The sequence below is a fragment of the Lepisma saccharinum genome, chromosome 7 (genome assembly GCF_977018435.1).
Source record: "Lepisma saccharinum chromosome 7, izLepSacc3.1, whole genome shotgun sequence".
In the NCBI taxonomy this organism is placed as follows: domain Eukaryota; kingdom Metazoa; phylum Arthropoda; class Insecta; order Zygentoma; family Lepismatidae; genus Lepisma; species Lepisma saccharinum.
Window position 1 is genome coordinate 96509757 of NC_139235.1, and position 21295 is coordinate 96531051.

At 37.3% G+C, this 21295-nt stretch overlaps 1 protein-coding gene across 1 annotated transcript in view; it reads left to right on the top strand.

Annotated features, from left to right (window-relative positions):
- LOC145990367 (luciferin sulfotransferase-like) overlaps positions 1 to 21295 on the top strand; it is a 50137-nt gene that overhangs the window by 11081 nt on the left and 17761 nt on the right. The window contains exon 4 of the mRNA XM_083126060.1: positions 17869 to 18064. Coding sequence (XP_082982186.1) covers positions 17869 to 18064 — 196 coding nt within the window. The remainder of the gene's footprint in view (positions 1 to 17868; positions 18065 to 21295) is intronic.

The window sequence follows — 21295 nt, forward strand, 5'->3', positions numbered from 1 at the left end:
ATGTTTCATGTCGATAAATTGACCAATGCATCCATTCTTGACGTTCAGAGGATATTTTCTGCAACTACCTCTTCTCTCCAGTTCCTTCTCCTTCTTCTCTCCCCTCTTTCTGTTATGCTTTTATCTCATATCGCCTTCCCTACTTTTCTCGCATCTTATCTCCATCCCACTCTTCTCCACTCCTCTTATCTACTTTCCCGTCTTAGATTTCCGACTCCACTGCACTATTCTATCTTTTTTCGTTCTTCTCCTTGTTTCTCCTTTACCCTACTCTCCACTTCCCTCTTCTCGTCTCCTCCTCTGCTTTCGTCTCGTTTTCCTCCTCTTTTCTCTTCTTTGTTCTTTTTTCCTCATCTCTCCTCGAATCTTTTTACATTCTCCTCACTACATCTCTTCTCCTCGTCTATCCTCTCTTTCTTCTCTCCTCTACTTTCCTCTTCTCCTTTGTAACCTTTCGTTTCCTCTCACCTCCTTTCCTTACTGTAGACTCATCAGCGATGAAATACTAGAAAACCTATTTTTTTTTCTTTCAGAAAGAATTTTGTCATTTGCGATATAATAGTGATATTTTTAATAATTTTATACAATAATACTTGTTTATATTTCTTTCGCGTATTTTATAAATATCTATTGTGCATGTGGCAACCCTGAAATTGAGCCTAACTCTGCACGCAACCCACCAACGGCTTGTGTAAATTGGGTTGCCTAGTTTAAAATGTCGTTGTCCTGAAACTTTTGAGAGACACTGTACCTTGTTTGTAGCCTATAGAAAAATGACCTTTGTTCTAGGGATAGCCTTGAGGCTTTTGTGTAAAAGAAGTTGTTGCATTTGCTGTTGGTACGTGGGATCCGGATGCGAAGATGTGGCAAGAGTTCGTTAGTGAAAAGTTGTCCATTCATGATTTTGAAAAGAAATGTTAGATCTGAAACTTGACGGCGAAGGGACGGATCGTGAATTTGAAGAGTGGATAGAATTTCATGTTTGGAAAAGTTTTCAAGGGCTGGACATCTATGTTTGACAATTCTGATAAAGAAATTTACCACTTTGTTTGTTCTCTTTATATTGCTATCACAGGCCATAGACCAAATACAGGAACCATATTCAAGAATAGGTACTACGCACGATGTAAAGTAGGTTTTGAGGGCAGAAACATGTGTGATATCTGTAAATCTGTAAATTAGCACAAGGGTTTTCATGGCTCTCGAAGTTATGTAATCTATGTGGTGGCTGAAAGTGAGTTTGCTGTCGAAAATGACTCCAAGATCTTTGTGCTGTTGTACGATCGGGATGATTTTGTTGCATAATCTATAGGATGGTGCTGTAAAATTGGATTTGAGGGTAAACCTCATAAAAACAGATTTCTCGGGATTTATTTTTAGATTCCAGTCTTGGCACCAGCGTTCAATGTGTGTGAGATTGTCTTGCATGGAACAAGTGTCTTCAACTGAAGCGATGTTTCTAAATAACTTACAGTCATCAGCATACAATAAAATCGAGCATTCTGGAGAAATATATTCATGAATATCGTCCATGAAAAGAGTGAAACACAGGGACCCTAGAGAACTTGCTTGAGGCTCACCGGAAACTACAGGGAGCCACGACGAAGAGCAACCACATATGATAACCTTTAGCTTTCTATTGTGCAAGTAAGATGAGAGTAATTTAAGAAGAGGACCGTGAATGTTGAATCTGTTTGAAAGTTTATGGATGAGTTGTGTATGAGGGACAGAGTCAAAGGCTTTAGAAAAATCTAAGTAAACGACATCCATGTCTTGCTTGGCACTCAGGCAGTTAACCGCGTTGGTGAGCAAACAAGCAAGGTTTGTGTCACATGAAGCATGAGGAAGAAAACCGTGTTGAGTGGGAGAGAGGAACGGAGTAGCATGCGCAAGGATACGATTGGAAATTATTTTTTCGGCTAGTAGTGCAAGTGCAGGAAGTAAGGAAATCGGACGATAAGAAGTAACGTGAGTTTTGTTTCCGTGTTTGAGTATAGGAACTATATTTGCTTGGTTCCATGCAAGAGGAAATACACCCTCGGAAAAACATTTGTTAAAGATTATGCTGATTGGTTTGGATAGAATATGGGCTAATCGTTGTAGAAATATGCCAGGGATATCATTAGGAGCGTTAGCTTTAGAACATGAAAGAGATTTTAATAATTCGTGGACTTCATTGCAGTTAGTTGAGATTTGAGAGAGTGTGTAAGGAGTGATGGGCTTGACTTCAGGCAGTGCGGTAGCAGTATTATTTGTAAAGTTGCTGTGAAAATACGAGTTAAAAAGTGATGTGCGCTCCTTCTTTGTAGCAGACTTACCGTTCCAGGAGACTTGAACGGGAATACGGTCGTGTTGTCGGCGTGAGTTAATTAGCGTCCAGAACATTTTGGGGTTTTTAGCAGCACTTTCCGTCACAGTTTGAATGTAATTATTATAGTCAATCACTCCATATTTCAATGTTTTTAAGGGTTCAAACGGTAGGTTCTCTCGAAAAGCGTTTATGTTGCATGTGTCAAGATTAACTAACCTACTTACAGTCCATTTTATCATACCCGACAGTTCCTTACTTATTTGAAGACATAATACATTCTAAGTTTGATAAGATGTAAGATAAAATGTACTTCGTTGTTGACAAAAGAAAGCCTGATTAAAACTTCTTTTCATTCCATGTCATGTACAGTGAATTCAAAACGAGAATGTAGCAGCTATGAAATAACTAACAAGCATATTTTGGAGTTATTGTGTGGCAAATACAGAAGAATTATTTCAATTTACGCAATCCCCGAATGGATATCAGATGGCACTGACTTCTGTTATTTAGTTAACATGAAGAATGTGCTTAAATTCTATCGTTCATAAACACTCGATTCTTATCTTCAAGTGTCCGTCGTTAACTTCCGTAGCAACGTGGATAAATTATGTCACCTTCTTAAGATTTGTTATACAAGGTCAGTTCGTTTCGTACGAAAATCCAGGCAAGAACGAAAAATATGTAAAAATAAAGGAAAGAAGTAGCGGACATAACGCCTAGGCATTCCTTTCACTAGTTCCATGCAATCATCATTTGCCCTCATCATCGGCTTTAGTCAAAAGGTGGAAGAAAAGAGACGTAAAATAAGAATAATAAACTTTTCAAGATCGACAATAGAAATGGAAGGAGTTTCTAGGTTCAGAACAATGAGTCCTTAAAATGACCCCCCTGGAAAATGAATGTTAACCTAAAAATTATATATTTCACACATAACTTCATTTCAGTCACAGTAATTTATGTTCATTATTTTAAATTAGTTGAAGAAACATTATAATTTCAGACTGAAATAATGTTTTTTTGAGGAGGCATCACTATTAAGGGGAAAAATATGCCTCCTTTTGCCCCCCCTGGAAAAAATACCTTGCTTGCCCCTCCCTGGAAAAATCTGCGGACGTCCATGCTTGACTAAATAGATTTCGTTCCTTTTTAAAACCTAGTTCTACTATATAGTACAACTTGCAACAGTTCTTTAATTCAAATACATTTTTGCAATTATATTTTCTTATTTGTTTTGTGCATAATCTGAAACGAACGAAGATAATCATGTTGTACATACTTTATTCAATGTTGATGTTAGTTTGTTTTGTTATTCGTTACTATGGTGACTGTAGAGAAATGGTTAATATACTCATGCGTTAAGTTACATTTGTCAAGTTATTTTATTTAATTATTGCAAGAAACTGCTCCTCACTGGGGACAGTTGCAAACTTCAGGGTTGTAAAAATCTCATTGGCTTTCAATGGGATCGTTACATTCCAGATGTGCTCGTGACTGTACAACGTTTTTTTATATCGCCGTGTGTCACATCCACCTTTTTCTCCGTTAAATAGTCTCATGAGTAGTGGTATTGATACTACGGACAGTGCGAGAAAGTACGAGCTCCTTTCTAGCAGCTTTGGCCATATTTAAAACTTGCTCAACATGCTCATATGGGTTTTTGCTCAAGTGTGGAGCTCTTATAATTCAAGATTTTTGTAAAAAATGCCCTCGGGAATTTTTCAGAAAGTACGAGCTCCTCAGATTGATTTGTGCATACTTACAAAAGTTGCATCAGCCAGATTTTTGTCAAAAATTGATATATTTTTGGCCACACCAGAAATTAAGCTTAAAGTATGTTTTTCTGTCAAAATCCCAGGAATCTTGAAGATATCTATTGGGTTCTGAGACCGAGTGGAGTGTGGTACATTGCCTTGTAATCAAAAGGTTCGGGTTTGAGTCCTCATAAAATCTGATGGCAAAATGTTAATGTAAACAAGGGGCTTTGGGTTCGAGTCCTGAGAGATGTGGCATTCCATACGTGAGATTTTGAGAATAATTACTGCTAGTTGATAGCTCCCAGATCTTAAATTTGGTAACAACAGAGCAAAATTATTCTCTATTAAGAATCACCAACAGCTCAACAATACGGGGCAAAACTGCATAATCAATACATAGAATGGAGGTCAAGTAAACATTGCATGTGTTTTCCAATCTTTTGATCAGTCCCATGTTTCGGCCATTGCATGCCTGGGAGTTGTATGCCATCAGATATAATCTGTATTGTGTTCTTTCAGAGAGGAATAACATATTATTCTTCCTCAAAGAGCAATTGTCTTCTTTCTGTATGCCTGAGTGATTATATCTGTTGTTATTACCCGCACTGCGCCTTTTCCGAGGGAAATTCCATGTCATTTGTCATGGAACTCAAAGAGAAATTCTTATCTATACTGTGTACTTTTTCAGGGACCATCCATCATATTGAGGAAATTCCTGGATATTGTCATTGCAAACTGAATTGCATTTAGGCTTGGTCTTGTTGTACACAAGTCTGTAACTTACAGAACAATATTTCTGTATTTCAGCTTTTGGCAGTATTTTAGGTAGGTATCTGCTACGAGCAGAGGTGGTATAAAATGAGTAGGTAACTGACGGTAAAGTATTGTTTTATATCCAAAAAGTTTCTGTGTTTGAATTGTGTTTCTAGTTCGAGTTGCTGTTTTAAGTCTATTTTATGCACAGTAAGGCTAATCGGGACTGGCCCTACAGTTTTAAAGTTGGATCTGAACTACTTGTGCCTCCACCGGGCATCGAACCTGGGACTTATTGATTACAAGGCAATGACGCTACCACTATGGGGGAAGCCCTGAATCGTGCTTCTAGAACTGCTCAGTGACCCGCTCATTTCTTACATCATAAATATATGATTTCTCACCTATGAGAATGACGCTACAAATGGTGTCTTCAGGTAATGCCTCGTGGAATTCACAGATAATTTTAATGTTTGTTCTATCATTTACTACAACTTGTTTCCTTTTTGAAGTGTTAATTACAAACATGGGTCTCTGTGCTTTGAATTCATCTGGTGTATAATACATGTCAGTACTGCCAGTAGTGACCCTCTTGAAGGAAGAAAAAGCTTCGTATAATTTAAGAAAATCATCCTTGGACATGTCTAAATTGTAATTTTCTCTAGGAAATACCTCATTTCTGCCATTTTTAAGATATATGTTCTTGACGTTGCAGCTATCAAATTTACTTGAATTTTTTTCCTGATTATTGTGTCTTCCAGTCTGAAACAATACCACCACGAAATCGGGCATGTCAAATTGAATACTGGAGAATGAATTTGTCGCATCAAACTCATAATAAGTACCAGTGGCAGGCTTCTGTACAGCTTGATATGTGTAAAATTGCAGAGGAATCTGGGGATTTTTTATTATATCTGCTTTGTATTTAAGAGCGTAACTGGCTTCGTATTCAACAACTGGAATTCTTAGCTCCATAGTTTGAATAATGCATTTGCCTGCATCAGGTAAGGTATTAGGCATAGCTTCCCCTGTAGGGTTTAATGTGCTGTATCTCATCAAAGCATTGCTATCATTTGCAGCTCTCCTAAATGTAATTCTTAACCCACCCTTCCACATAATTTCTTTGTAATCCGAGAAGAATCCTGGCAACAGGCGCATTGGAAACAGCACTGTGTGGCTCTTAGATATAATTTTATCACCAGCTTCAAATCCGCCTATTTTGTAGTAAGAAGCCTCGGTTTTGGATAATTTTAGTGTGGCCAAAGCTGTGGAGGTAATGCCGGGATAATCTATTCTGTTTATAACAACGCCATGCTTTCTGATCTCAATTTCAGAGAACAGATGTGGCACAAAATTGTCTACAAGTCTTATATTAGAATTTGCCGGATAATCTGTACCATCGAGCTTTACAACATCAAATTTGATGTATAAATCTGCTCTGTGGGGGTGTATAAAGCCGTCCCCTACATCAAGATCCACCTCTATTTCTGTGTTGGGCTGATTTAAATTTGCAAATGTCCTCCTGTTTGGGGGGAATGATTGTAGCTCATAACTCTCAATATTTTCCATTGTATGTATTTTTATTTAAATGTTAATCTCTATGATTGCAGTTGTTGTGGCTCCAGCAAAATCAACTAATTCTTCTTTTTCATTAGTGACCATCAATTCAATATAATCTATTCTATTATGGCACACAGGAAAATATAATGTTGGGGATGGATTGTAGATGATTGGTTCCATGAATTCAGAATTAGGTTTGAATGTTGCAATGATGCCAGTTTGTTTGTGAGTGCCTATGCCATTTGATTTGGTGATCATACCCTCGGCCACATTACAGTGAATATTCAGAGTCTCTATGGCTAAGAATTTAGGTATATTCATAGCAGTGTGTTTGATGCCTGCTTCAAGTTTTGTGTTGTTCTCAAAGCCTAACAGCTCTCCTATAGTAGCCAGACCCACTGTTTCTGTAGCAGATACAATCTCTACTCTGTGAGTGACAGAATTTTGACTTAACACTACGCCTCTGGGTAATTGAGCATTTAGAGTGGACAGATTATATTGCCCTGGAGTGATGACAATTTTTTGATCCCCTACTGCAATTGTGTTGTTGTGGCGTGTAATATTTGGGATCAGGTACATGCCATAAAATGCTCTGAGAGCTATTGTTTTGGGATACACTATGTCATCATGCAATTTGAGTTTCAATATTGAATTTTGACTGGTGAGATGGAATACCCCCATGATGTTTTAAATACCACAAGGCCTTTTGAAAATTTTCAATTGATGGTTTATTTATTTGAGACATGTATCTGAGAACAGATAAACACAAATGTCCGCAATTAACATCTTTGAAGTTTTGAACACGGGCATTATTGTAATACAGATTAGCTGAATTTAGATATTGTACTAAATTTTCAGGAGGAACACCCCCAAATGAATCAAACACAAATGCATCATCTTTTAAATATTTAAGATAACAAATCCAGTGAGTGCCCTGATTTTTGTACTCATCCAAATTAACAATGCCACACTCTTTGTTGAGTGGTTGTTCCGGTAAAGAATCAGACATGTACACACCTCTAAAATGTTTGATGCCCAATGGCTTGATTAAAGCTTCAATATCTTGGTTTGTAAGCGGCGCTTGTTTTTTTTAAACTTATTCATAACACCTTTGCCTTTTTTCTCCATGGCCAGGTTATGGCGCCTCTGCTCATCTAATTCTGCCCTATTTTTCTTGGCATCTATTACTGTTTTTGCTATGGCGGCTGAACCCCCTGCCAAGCTCCCAACTGCCCCGAGAGCAGCTAAGATGGCCGGGATGGTAAATATAAATCCACCCACATGTGATTTTTTTCTAGATTGCTGTAATTTTTTTAATTGGGGGGTGCTAAGCAACAATTTCATACCATGCCCTTTTGCAAGACAAGAATTTTTTTTCTTGCGCTGCTTTTTGGTCAAAAGACTGTCAATAGTTTTAAGAGATTTGAGACCTGCATAAGGTATTTGATACATAACACCCTTGGCCTTCATCGTAGGTTTATTATATATATATTCACAACCCCCACCCCAGTTTTTGTTTGGTGCTCATAGCTATGGTGGTTCCCAATGCTGATATTCTCTCACTCAAAGAAGCATCTTTGCTTACAAATCTACCAAATGCAGCCTCTTCTAATTTCCTGTCTGCAACATGTCTCTTGTCAAGATCAGAATGCGTGTTGTATGCTATGTCATGGTCTCTACAAGCAGCATCTAGGGGATTAACACCAGGATCCCCTCTGTTTAATCTATGATCTAGTTTTGTGCCTGGACCACAATACTGATAGCCTGGAATGTGTAGTTCAAATGGCAGCTTGTTTATAATGTCATTAACAAGACCCCGACCCTCAGAAATATTCCAAAATTTAGGCGGTAGAGTATTAATAATTTTTATGAGATATCCAATCCCCTTAGGGTCATTCACTATAAAATTAGACAATTTGGTGCTGATCATGTCCATAATTCCAACCTTTTCATTGTAAAAATTGTGGTTGCCAGCATTTTCCTCCCCAGCTATGACCAGCAGCCTATCTACAAGTTTCCTGACATCATCAACCCACACAAATTCTTTAGGCAGGGTGTTGTATTGTTTGATTCCACTGCCTGTCTTGATCTGTGACCATATGGGCTTGATTAAATTATTGTATTTTGCTCCACTGCTAGACTTGACTCTTTTTTGTGTAGGATCATTGTTCTGGTACAGAGCATCTGATTTTATTAATATTTCTTTGTAATGTTCATAATCTTGATCTGTATAGCTGCCAGGCCTCTTCCTAGTCATCAGTTCCCACAATCCAGGTGTGCCGGGGTACTTAACAAAAGCACCTTTTTCTCCGAGACGAGATTCTGAATAAACAATTATATCATCCCCCATAAATGTTACTCTGAAATTGCCAATTCTATGTATGATGCTACCATCAAGCTCTGTGTCAGCATATAAGCCAAAGACCTCATCTTTGTTGTCTTTAGGTGTGGTTAAATATTTTTGAGCAAGAAGACCCAATTCAATAGGATCCTGAGTAGCTTCAATTCTTCTAGGAGCAACAGGACTAGGTGTATGAATACTGGAAAGTGGGGTGAATGGATAATCTAATATGTTTCTAGCAGCTACAGGTACAAGCTCTGTGATCAAATCTTGATTTTGCTCTGTAACAGTTTTGATATTCTTACCTAAATTATTAATAGCATCAATTACAGGCTGTTCTGTTTGTTTGTGTTTTTCATAAATTCCCCGGTTCTCTGATTTCCACCCCTTAAATCTTTTTACAAGATAATCTCTTAACTTAAGATCATCAATGACTGGTCGTTTCATGGTTATTTATATATGTTTCAACGTCTAGAAAATCGTTGATTTTGTTTCTGTATTTTCCAGTATTAGGTGTTCTTGTCATATCAATTGTGACAAACCCATAGCTGTTCTGGTTCCAGCACTTGCTGCAAAACTTAGAAAAATCATTGTAGCTCAAGTCCCCACCTACATATTCATCATGTATGTGTTTGAGGTTGGTATGGTCTTGATGAAACACGCATATAAAATTGCTGTTGTCTCGGATCAGCTGCTTCGGTATTTTAGAAAAAGTCTGTGCCAGGTAGAAACAATCAATGTTTTTGTGCCGCCCCTGTGTAAAGAAATGTCTAACCTTGTTTTGATTATCCAGTATAACATCATCAAACACAACAACAGAATTATCGAGACATTCATGAAGTGGCTTAACATCTGGTTCAAAAGTGGCAATATCCAGTCCATCATACAGCTTCATCAGCTGCTGATATTTTAATTGTTCCAAGCTTTTAGAGAAAACATACAAGTGCCTATTTTTCCAGTCTAACCAGTTGGGTGCCAATAAAAAATTATCAACCATTAGTGTAGTTTTACCACAAGCAGATGGCCCAACAATAAGACACCTAATATTTTCAGGCAGCAATTTTCCATTTCTCTTAATCTGCTGTTCAGGTTCTGGCAGCCTTTTTATAACATCCCAGGTGCTCATATTATTATCTTGTTTGCATCGATCCAGCTGTTTTCCGGATGACCCAGCCATTTGACAAGTAACTTGTTGCCTTTTCTGCGGATAATTTTTTCTATGAGATATGTGTCAGGCTGTTTAGTTTTGCTGAGTTCATGTTCATAGAACCGGCCTTTGAGAATTTCTCCTCGGTGATCTTTTATTATATATGTGTTAAGGGTCCCGGGTTTAACTTGAACCACTGTAAATAATTCTGTACTCCAGTTTCTTGTAAAACCTCTCTTGAATAAGTGCTTATATTTGCTTATTCTTACTTGATCACCCACCCTGTATTTGGCTTTTCTTGTTGTTGGCTGGTATCTAGGATAATAAACAGTCCTGATCAATTTTTGCTCATCAGATGGAGTTACTTCAGAGGGTTTCATGTTGATTGTGGAATGGACCGAGTTGTTATATTTATGTAGAAGTTCTGGAAGAATATTAATCCATTTATAATTACCTTGAAGTGTAAATTGTTTATACATAAGATTTTTTAAGGTTCTGTTGAATCTCTCTACAATTGAGGCTTTGAGATCACTGTAACTCGAGTAATGTTGTATTGACTGGCTTTTAATAAATTGTTGAAACACTGAATTATAAAATTCTTTGCCATTATCTGTTTGCAAATAGCGCGGGGATCTTCCAGTGTGATTGATGATTGTCCTGATGGCTTCTGTAACACATTTTCCAGTCTTGGATTTGAGTGGCACAGCCCAGGCAAATTTTGAAAATGTGTCTATGACAGTGAGTAGATACTTGTAGCCCTTGTTGATTTTGTCTAAGTTTTTCAACTGTCCACTTGCCATTTCAATCAAGTCGCTTTGCCATAAATCATCTATGCCCTTTGTGACTACTGGGAGTCTCTTAAAATTATGTCGGGCCTGTCTGTGTAATTCATCAACAATAATTTCTCTAGACATAATATGAAAACAAGAATATTGCAACTATGGGGTGTTCAGCAGCTGAGACTGCAGGATTTTCTAAATATAATTTGTCTCCTATTTGTATATTAAATTCCAGAGAGCCATCATCTTCAGTATAGGCTGTTTCTAATGTATTGGGATCTGTAAAATCCTCTAACTCTACACTGGTGATTTTCGGTTTGTTGTCAGCATTTGTTATTGATAAGGTGGGGTAGTGGTGTGCCTGTGGTTGATGCCAATATTTGATCTTGATTGGTCTCAGTGTGCCCCCAACAAAAAACTGGTAATAAAATTGTACAGGGGACAGCATATATATTTTGCCACCTGGTGTAAATGGAGAATCATATTCTTTGTTGGGGATACTGTACAATTCAAGAATTACTGTATGTTTTGGATTCTCAATTATGCCTGTTATTTCCTTTTCTGCTGTGAGCAATCTGCTTGTTACAGATTCAAGGTGTTCATTGATGGTCCTAACAACATCATCGTGGCCTGGCTTGATTTTTATGTCCACTACAAGTTTTTTGTATTGTTGCACAATTTCTTGAAGCTGGGTGGCAAAAACAGACAAGGCATTTGCTTGATTGGATTCCACGGTTCCTAGCTGTTGCTTGATATTAGCTACAATTTGTTGCAAATTTTCAACAACTGCTAGTTTTGAATTTTGAGCAGTAAGATCATGGACCTGTCTTCTGATATCCTCAAACAGGGCATGCAGTTCATTAATATGTTGATTGGTTGGAAGAGTGGCCACTGTCTGAGTGAGTTGTTTGATCTCTGTCTGGATATTCTTGATATCTTCTGATTTCAATATCCTATTCACTGCCCTCTTAATATTTTTAAGTTCCTGTGATGTGGGGAGATTTGATACAGTATTCTGCAAAGATTCAAGTGCCAATTTCACATTATTTAATTCAGAAGCATCAGCCACATTTTGCATAGCATTTTGGAGCAGGGCTATATCTGCCTGAGAGGGTGTTGATCGTTGTAAAATTTCAAGTTTTGTTTGAATATCATCGATCAAGTGATGAAAATGAGATAGCTCAGATTCAGTGTTGAGGTTTTCAAGCTTTGTGATTTGTTGCTGGACACTTACAAGAGTGTCTACAATACCGGGCAGGCGAGTTTCTTGTACATTAGCCAAATCACTTTGCACTGCTGCTATGGTACCCTCAAGGTGGGTTATGGTACTTTGAATTTTTCCAAAATCTTCATATGTTTCAAGTTGCAGCTTAATATTTGCTACACTCCGAGTTATTGCATTCAAAGCATCAGAAGATGGCAAGTTGTTCATAAAATTTTCAAGCGTCTCAATTTTTTCTTTAACCTCGGCTATGGCATTGTTCAGAGGATCCAGATTAGGTATCTGGAGTGACTGAATCTGTTCCTTTAGAGTGGAAATCACTAGATCAAAGTCTTCCTGTGATTTTATGCTTTTGACAATTGTTTGGAGCTGTGCCTGGACATTATTTATTTGCTCTTCCAATTGTTGCTTCAATTGCTCAGAGTTGGTGGCCTGGGTCTTAAATTTGGCTTGAAGAGCTGCTACAGCTTCTTCCAAACTTTGAAAATTATCTAATGTTGCCAAATCAGTATATTTCTGAAGCAGCACTTTGAGTTCAGAATCAATTTTAAGAAGAGGGTCCATGCATTGTGATTGCAAATTTGTAATTTCTAATTGAAGACTGGCATTGAGTGTGGTTTGTAAAGCTTGCAAATCACTTCTTAATTTCTTGACTCTGACATCAAGCATCAAAATCTCATCACTGTGATCTTCGTGCCTTGTATGGCCAAATATATCATTAGGCATTTTTGTTTTAATGGTTATTTATTATTGAATATCTGATTCTTAATTCTATAAAAAAGGGTATAAGCTTGTCATAGGATCCCGGGACCTCAATATATAAGCAGTCACCAGCAGAAACAGTATATACAGTGCCAGAAACCATGTTTGAGTGCTTAATTCTGTAAATATTTCTCCCTATTGAAATCTTGACATCACCCTCAGGGGTTGTAATAAATTGCAATTGCCCACCTACAGGTAATTGGTAATGATTTAAATTATTGTTAAATATGTACAATATTTTGCCTGTTTCATCATTAACTTCTGTAAGTATGCTGTTCAGATGAATAATTAACAAGCCACTCAGTTTAGACAGCATATCAGGAGAGGGTTGTGGTGTGGGCAGGTCCATAATAGCCTGTTTTTTGAACCCAAATAAGTTCATAGGCATGTTTATTTATTTCAAATCATGCTCTGTAATTGGGCATTGTTTGCCACTTTTCAAATCACAATGCCCCCAAGGTAGAGTATGTATGTTACATGACAAAATGCATCTCTTGTCATCACGTGGGTCCAGAGCCACTTTTGTTACAATATTTGAAGTCAGCAAGTGATTCTCACTCTGAATTCTATTTTCTGATGTTCTAATTGAACTCTGTGATTTGATGCAATTTTTATAATCTTCAAATTGGAGATCTTTTTCAACAGTTACTCTGCCAATGCCCTTGGCTTTTTTGGCAACAGCACCACTACATGTTTCAAAACTGTACATCTTGGCACTTAACCCAGCAAATTCCACAATAACATCACCAAGTGTCTCATCTTTTAACTTGCCAGGCACCTTTTTGTTGTGGTGGTGTTGAATTCTTGTATGTTCACTGGTATCAAAGTATTGAAACAATTCAGGCTGTGACATATCTTGATAAACATCTTCTGTTTGAATATCAAGAATAAAACTATCCGTGTCCATGTACAATAATTTTACACGATCACCATAAAAAGGTTTCAGCACCTCATAATACAATATTAACATATGTAATTTGGACAATTCCAATATCACAGCCCCTACATAAATAGGTTTATCAAATTTGATCTTTGTTTTCATCATGTTGAAAAGTGCCATGTGCTCATCATAAATTCTTCTGTAATTGAAGTTGGGCTTTGCAACCAATTTTTTGCTCCGGCTGGGGTCAGTAATTATTTTAACATCGGTATGTTTTCTGACATTTTCAATTGTTTTGCCATACACTGAATTCACCATCAATTTAAACAAGCCCTTATCAAATTTGCTTTTTGCAGATGTTCGAAGCTCCGTGTTTGTATCAATGTATGGTTTCAACCATCTTGAGTGCCTGAACCTTAAAACTTTGCCAACTTTGGTTACTTGAACACCATGTTTCATCAGGAACTGGAGGTTTTTGTAATATGTGACATAACCCTGTTTTGGCTCCAGTGTCATCATGAGCTTCTTCTGTTTAGAGCCAGGTGAGCACTGAACCTCGGGAATTGGGGACAGATCAGAAAATTTATTGTGTAAATGATCTGGAATTGTCAGATCAACCTCTAAGAAGAGGCCATATTCACTGTCATCAAAATTCTGAAGATCTTCAATATTGAAATCTTCAACCCATTCAAGCCCTGCATATGGCAGTTTTTGCATCATAGCGTGACCATAGAGGTTGTTTGCATCTACATACACTATATAATTTGATGGCCGTGCTGGATCATAATCAGGCATATGCTTGTTATTTGCTCTGGCATATCTCTGGGGACATTGCACCATCCCTCCTCTTATACATTTCTCCATAAACAGATACATATCTTGATCGTGGATCAGATCCAATGGCTTTTTGGTGTTGAAAAACATTGCAGCCCATGCTAGACCAGGGGCACTGTAAAAATACACTGGGTCCAGTTTATAATTTTGCATCGAAGATTTTCTGAATGCTTGAAGTATATCAGCTAAGAGGGTGACATCAAGTTTTAAATATGCCATGTGATAATCACCAAATGTCTTGCATTTTAAATTGTTCCACATCAATTTGGCATGGTGATAATCTTCATCACTGATTCCAGATCCTCTGATTTTGCTATAAAACTCTTCTTGTGGTGGCAGGGAACACTCATCAAATTTAGAAAAATCTGTGACATAGTCATATGGATATACACCCTTCCGCCTAATTAATTTCAGGTCCTGATTTGGAAACAATGCACGTGTGATTTTCAAGTCATCATCAGATAATTGAGAGGCCAGTGTAGCCAGGCTAGCAGGTAAAAATCTGTAAGAATCAAGAAATCTTATGTGAATAGGAACACCATCAACTTTAATTATCTTGCTAATAGATATATATTTCTCATCATTTTCAGCTAAAATATTTAAATTCTGCTTCTCAAACCCCTCGTACCTGATCAGATGATGGAAATCATAATTGGATGCTCCATGGCAAAATATGGGGATAAATCTTGGTCTCTTGATCTTAATATTACAGCTATTACACAGGGCCATTAAGAATTTACCATCTGTATGAGAATGGTGATGCACCTTGATATTTGCATCTGAAAATTCAGAATCACATACCGGGCATTTTTCTGCATTGTTGAAATCTTCATTCTGTTCCTCCGTTAAAGGCAACATAGGCTTTGATATTAATAAGATGTTAGATGCTATGTCACGGCACACATTTTCTATTCTATGTGCAAATTCTTTGACGGCATTTGGTCCCTTGTATGAATATTCTTTAATAACAACACCACCCTGTACAACCACACAACAAAAGCTGGAAGGTTCATGTTGCTGGTACGGTGTACTTGAAGATTCTTCTGGATCTGGGCTACAGAATGCAAGAGATTTGAGATTCGATTCAAAATCACAGGCAATAAATGCTGGGTGTTCCAACAAGGCTTCAAACTTTTTGAATTTGCAATTTTCACTTGGATTGGGCATCACCATATGAACAGGTTTATGGTTGCCACAGTATTTCAGATGTTCAATTAACTTGTTTTTGGCAATTTCTGCATTTTTTTCACGAACCCCTTTCACCATTTTTTGACCATCAAATACAGTTAAGCATCTTCTGCACAATTTGAATATTGTATGAGTTTTGTCTAGTTGTGTTCTCACTAAAGCTTCAAGATTATGTATCAGAGTGTAATGATAAGTGCCATCTCCTTCAATTAAGAGCAGATCAATCGGAATAGCAGATTCATCATCAATTGTACTGATTCTAAGAGGATCTATCGGGCAATTGCCAGTAGAACAAATAAATACATTAATAGATAATTGTTTGCCATTGATGTGCCTGGCCTTTTTTTCAAATTTGTCAATATTCTGAACTGACATTGGATAATCCAAACCCTCCATTACATCGTCAAAATCATGTTCATGCTGTTTGTAATAAGTTATTCTCTCAGGATTCCTTGAAACTGGATACAAAGCAGCTAATATACACCACAAAAAGCATTTCTGGTCGGCATTTTTTATGTTAACCACGGCTCTTTTGTTTTTGATATTGGCAGGTAATGGCAGATAAGTGGAACCTTGTAATGGGCTGAATTCAGAAATATGAACATATAACTTGTGTGATGAACCGCATAGACTCCATCCGGACTCTTTTGCCGCAAATTCAGAGTGTTTAATGTTCAGTTGATTTATCAAGCTGCTTATTATTGTGTCTGAATTTGCATTTGAATATACAGGTACAGTTTCTGTTATGTGGGGCTGTGTAAATTTTGTGCCATTTGGTTTCTTATATTGTACAAACAATTTGAGGGATAGCTTATAAGAGCCATTTTGTGCATTTAGAATTGCCTGGAGATCAGGATTTATACTGTTCAAGAAATTCTCAATGCCACATCTTGGCTCTGATACAAACCGGTGATCTCTTAATTGGCCGTTAAAACTGCTGCAGATGGGTGCATGGCGTGGCTGTTTTGCTGCTCTGGCATTAAGAGGTGCTTCGTGCTTTCTTTTCAGACCAGATGTTGATGGTTGTGCAGAGCAAGTATCTTTATGTTTATATGTGAAATATTCCATGTTATATTTTCTATTGCATTTGGGGCAAATTTTTGTGGGAATTTTGTATTTGTCTGGGTTGCAAATCTTTTGATGCTTGGCCCAATTAGAGCTGGATATATTTTTATTGCACTGATTACAATGTTTTTGATTCGGCATTTTTGCTGTTGTTTATTATATACAGTTTCCCGGGATTCAATTCAAAACTTTATACTGGATAAAAAATATCAGTTGGGTTCAGCACTGTAATTTGTATGTATATATGTATATATGTGTGTATACACTTAATATTTTTGGTTTTGGTATTTATATAAAATTTCCTGGGATTCAAATCTAATCTCTATAGATTAATATTAATCTTATGACAGGTTGTAAAGCCAATAGCCTACAAGTGGAAAATCATTCACACTGACCCGGCGCAAATGCCTGCACGAACATGCATATCTTGAATAGCAATAACCTTGTTATGTATAACAGGCTGGGACAAATATAAGCTTGACTCTAAATATGAATGGATTACAACAAATATCAGATTTTATATTGTTCAATATGAATTTAAACCTGTAAGTATGAGAAGCACTGTATCAACACGTCTGTTCCCCTCAGTCAGTCTCACAATACTGGCTGATGCAATATTCGGAAATTTCTGTAAATACTGGCGCTGAGGAAAAAAATCAATACTACCGTCTCGGGAATTGCGCACATTGCCACAGAGGAGAAACATGGAAATACGAAGCAATTCTAGAGGTAGGCTCTGCATATTGTTTTGTTTTAATATTAGATAAGCAAATTGAGCCTGGGGTCCAATTAAACTTAAACTAGAAGTAAATATGTGTGTGTATGTATGGGTTTTTGCTTAATTTCTGGTGTGGCCAAAAATATATCAATTTTTGACAAAAATCTGGCTGATGCAACTTTTGTAAGTATGCACAAATCAATCTGAGGAGCTCGTACTTTCTGAAAAATTCCCGAGGGCATTTTTTACAAAAATCTTGAATTATAAGAGCTCCACACTTGAGCAAAAACCCATATGAGCATGTTGAGCAAGTTTTAAATATGGCCAAAGCTGCTAGAAAGGAGCTCGTACTTTCTCGCACTGTCCGTAGTATCAATACCACTACTCTCATGCCACGGAACATTCAAGAGCAGTGTTACAAACTGTGTGCAAATTTACTGAAGAACTATTTTGCAATATTGTAATAAAAGTACAATCTCCAGTAAAGTACATAAAAAATTTCCGGGGCGTTCCTGCCTGTACTCAAAATCGTTAATTGTGTTTTCTCGTTTCAGATTGAGCATTCTATTTCACGATGAGGTGATGGAAGAATTGAAGGAGGTCAATAAAGATGCTCCAGAACACATAAAGATGCTGGAGTCGATGAAGAAACCTGTGTACGAGATGGTGGACAAAATGGCTTCCCCGAGGTACATCAAGAGTCATCTACCGTTCTCTCTGCTGCCCCCGAAACTAGCAGACACTTGTAAAGTAAGTATTAATGCAATGCAACCTACTCGTACATACTTAGTATTCTTGATATAATTAGAGTGTCGATTGAATTAAAAAGTATTTTTATTTGCTACAGAAAGAGATTCAGCCTTGGGCTGCTCTACCACCTAACTCTGCTGAATAAAAGTTACAATGCATATATTTATAATACTGAAATCAAATATATAACATAACATGAATGAATTTGACAAATGAAAAATAATAAAATTATAAGAGAATACATTGACAGATACATTAACACACACGCACACACATACAAACGTGTACATACGCAATTTCCAAATCGATACTAAAATAGCACGGACACAGGTTGAAATATTCGTTGTGTCAGATAAGTGTTTGCAAAATACATGGTTTTACTTCACTTGATTCCTGTTGCTTAGCCGTACGAGCTAATACTCAATTGTTGTCTTTGCAATAAAAGTAATACGACTTGTTCTTTGAAGTTATTGGGTGTTGTTGCAAAACAAACATAATCGGGAAGAGCATTCCAAACCTTTGCAGACCAGAGGGAGAAGGAGCCTTCGAAACTGACAGCAGAGTGGCGGGGAATGTCGATTTTTCGCCGACCTCTAGTATTGTATGGAATTTCCAAATGTCAGTTTCTCGTGGAGATAGCTAGATGTTTGCAATTTTAATACCTTGTATATTGTAGAACACTGATGCAGAAGACGTCGCCTGGACATGTTAAGGATTTTGTATGTATTGAGCAAGGGTAGGATGTGCTGATTCTCCTGATCGAGAGAACGTAACGAATGCAAGAATTCTGAATTTTTTGTATTCTGTTCGATATTTTACGTTGTAAATTCGTGCCGTACACCACATCACAGTAATCAAAAATAGGATATATTAGAGTTTCGATGAGATATAATTTCGTTTCTCTAGTGAAAAAGTATCTCCTCGTGTAGAGTGATCTCATTATTGTTAGTGCTTTTGTGCATTGCGCTTAGATATGCGCTGACCAGGAAAAGTTTGGATCGAAAGTAAGGCCTAGATTTTTAACCGTTGATGCATAAATTATGTTTTGGTTTTTTTAAATTTTGATGTTAATTGTTTCATAATTTACTTTTTCAAGATGATAGTTAGAGCCTAATATTGTGTATACGCATTTATTCTGGTTTATTGCGAGCCCATTTGCAGTGAGCCACTTGTTAAGGGTATGTAAATAATTGTTTAGATTATCTATGTTGTTTAACAAATCTCATGGTGATGACGATATCATCAACTGCGTATCATCCGCGTAACAATGTATATTACAATGGCTGATGGGCTTGATATATCAGCGACGTATAAGGTGTATAAAAGAGGGGCCAGAATGGAACCTTGCGGGACTCCTTCATTTAATGTTATCGGTGATGATCCGGTGTCGGCAGGGTAAAAAGCTCTTTGTCTTCTTTCCTGTAGATGTGATTGGAACCAGTTTATTACAGGCTTCGAAAAACTGTAGTATTTCATTTTTGCTAGGAGAAGGTTATGATTGACAAGATCGAAAGCTTTAGAAAGGTTGTAGTATAGTTAGTTTTTTATCGTTAATCGAACGTAAAATATTGTCCGTGACAGATAATAATGCCGTGGTTGTACTATAAGAAGTGCAGAAACCTGATTGAGAATCAGGTAAGATTTCAAATTTTGCAATGTAATATTTTAATTGTATAGATATTATCTTTTCTGTGACTTTTGAAAATATTGATGGAATGCTTATTGGTCTTAAATCACTTAGAGAGGTTAACGTCTGCTTTTTGGGGAGCGGAATAACTGGAGCTTCCTTCCATGCATTTGGAAATTGGCCGGTTTTCAGAGAAAAAAATATAGTATGTGGAGTGCCGGAAGTATGAAGGGAAGGGCCAGTTTAAGCATTTTGCACGTAATGTTGTCCACTCCTGCAGCATTTGATCGAATGCTGTACACTGCCTTTTCAACCTCAGAATCTTGAACCTGGCGAAAGGATAATACTTTTGCATCGTTTCGAAAGCAGTTCTCCAAGAAATACTTGCACTCCTTTGCAATAATGGCATTTTCTCGAGGAACACAGTCGTAGACATTTGCAAAATGTTGATTAATTTCAGAGGGACTGCTCAGGTGAGGCGGAAGTTCTCCCGCGTTCAGTTTGCTACCTATACCAATTGTTTTCAGGCTATTCCACATATTCTTTGAATTTCTCTTATTGTTATTTACAATAAAAGAAAAATAAGCCTTTTTCTCTTGCCTCATAACAGAGGTGGTAATATTTCTTAATCTTTTATATTCGTCCCAATGTAAAATTAATTTGCTTCGCTTGTATTTACGCAGCGCACCATCCTTCAGTTTCATGAGCAGCTTAAGATTATCCGTTAGCCACGGCGCTGGCTCTTTCGTCACTCTAACCGTTCGTAATGAGGCGTGAACGTTAAACAGGTCGACGAGATTTTCTCAAGAAATTCTGTTTTAGAATCGATGTTTCCAAGTTTAAACGTTTCATTCCAATTGATGTTTACAGCATCTAGACAAAAATTTTCATATTAAAATTTCTTAAAATCTTGGTACGTAACGTACTTGGCTTTATCCCTGGTTTTTGCGCAATGCACGCTCGTCAAGCAGTGGTCTGAAGTTCCGATTGGACTAGCGATTTCGAAAGAAGATACAATGTTGGGGTTGTCAACAATTATTAAATCTAACAATGTTTAGAAAGTTTCGGTAATTCTAGTGGGTTTATCAATCAATTGTGTTAAACTATACGATTTTATAATATCTTTAAGAAACAGGGTCTCCGCTTTTTGTGTGCTGAGCATGTCGCAATTAAGATCGCCTAGCATAAGGAAAGTGTCTACACTGGCATAGTTATCTGTAATAATTTCTTCCATGATGGCGAGATTTGTATAGGCTACATTCGGTGGACGGTAAAACGCGCAAATACCAAGTTTTAAGTCACTTACACTAACTATCATGCTAATATATTCAATATCATTGGCTTCGGATGGTTGGAAGTCTGCGAATTTTACTGCCAGCGCCGAGCGGGTGAATATGGCAATGCCCCGCTTCTTTCTTGTTTCTGTCGTTACGGAAAACCGAGTAACCGGGAATGTTGATTTCGTTCGTCCCGTCTGCGCTACAGAGCCACGTTTCCGTTATTATTACGATATCGTAAGCACGTTGGCGTACAACGAACCTAAGGGCGTGTCCAAAAGTTACAAGACCGTACTTGAAGCGAGCATTCTCCGAGTATGGTCTTGG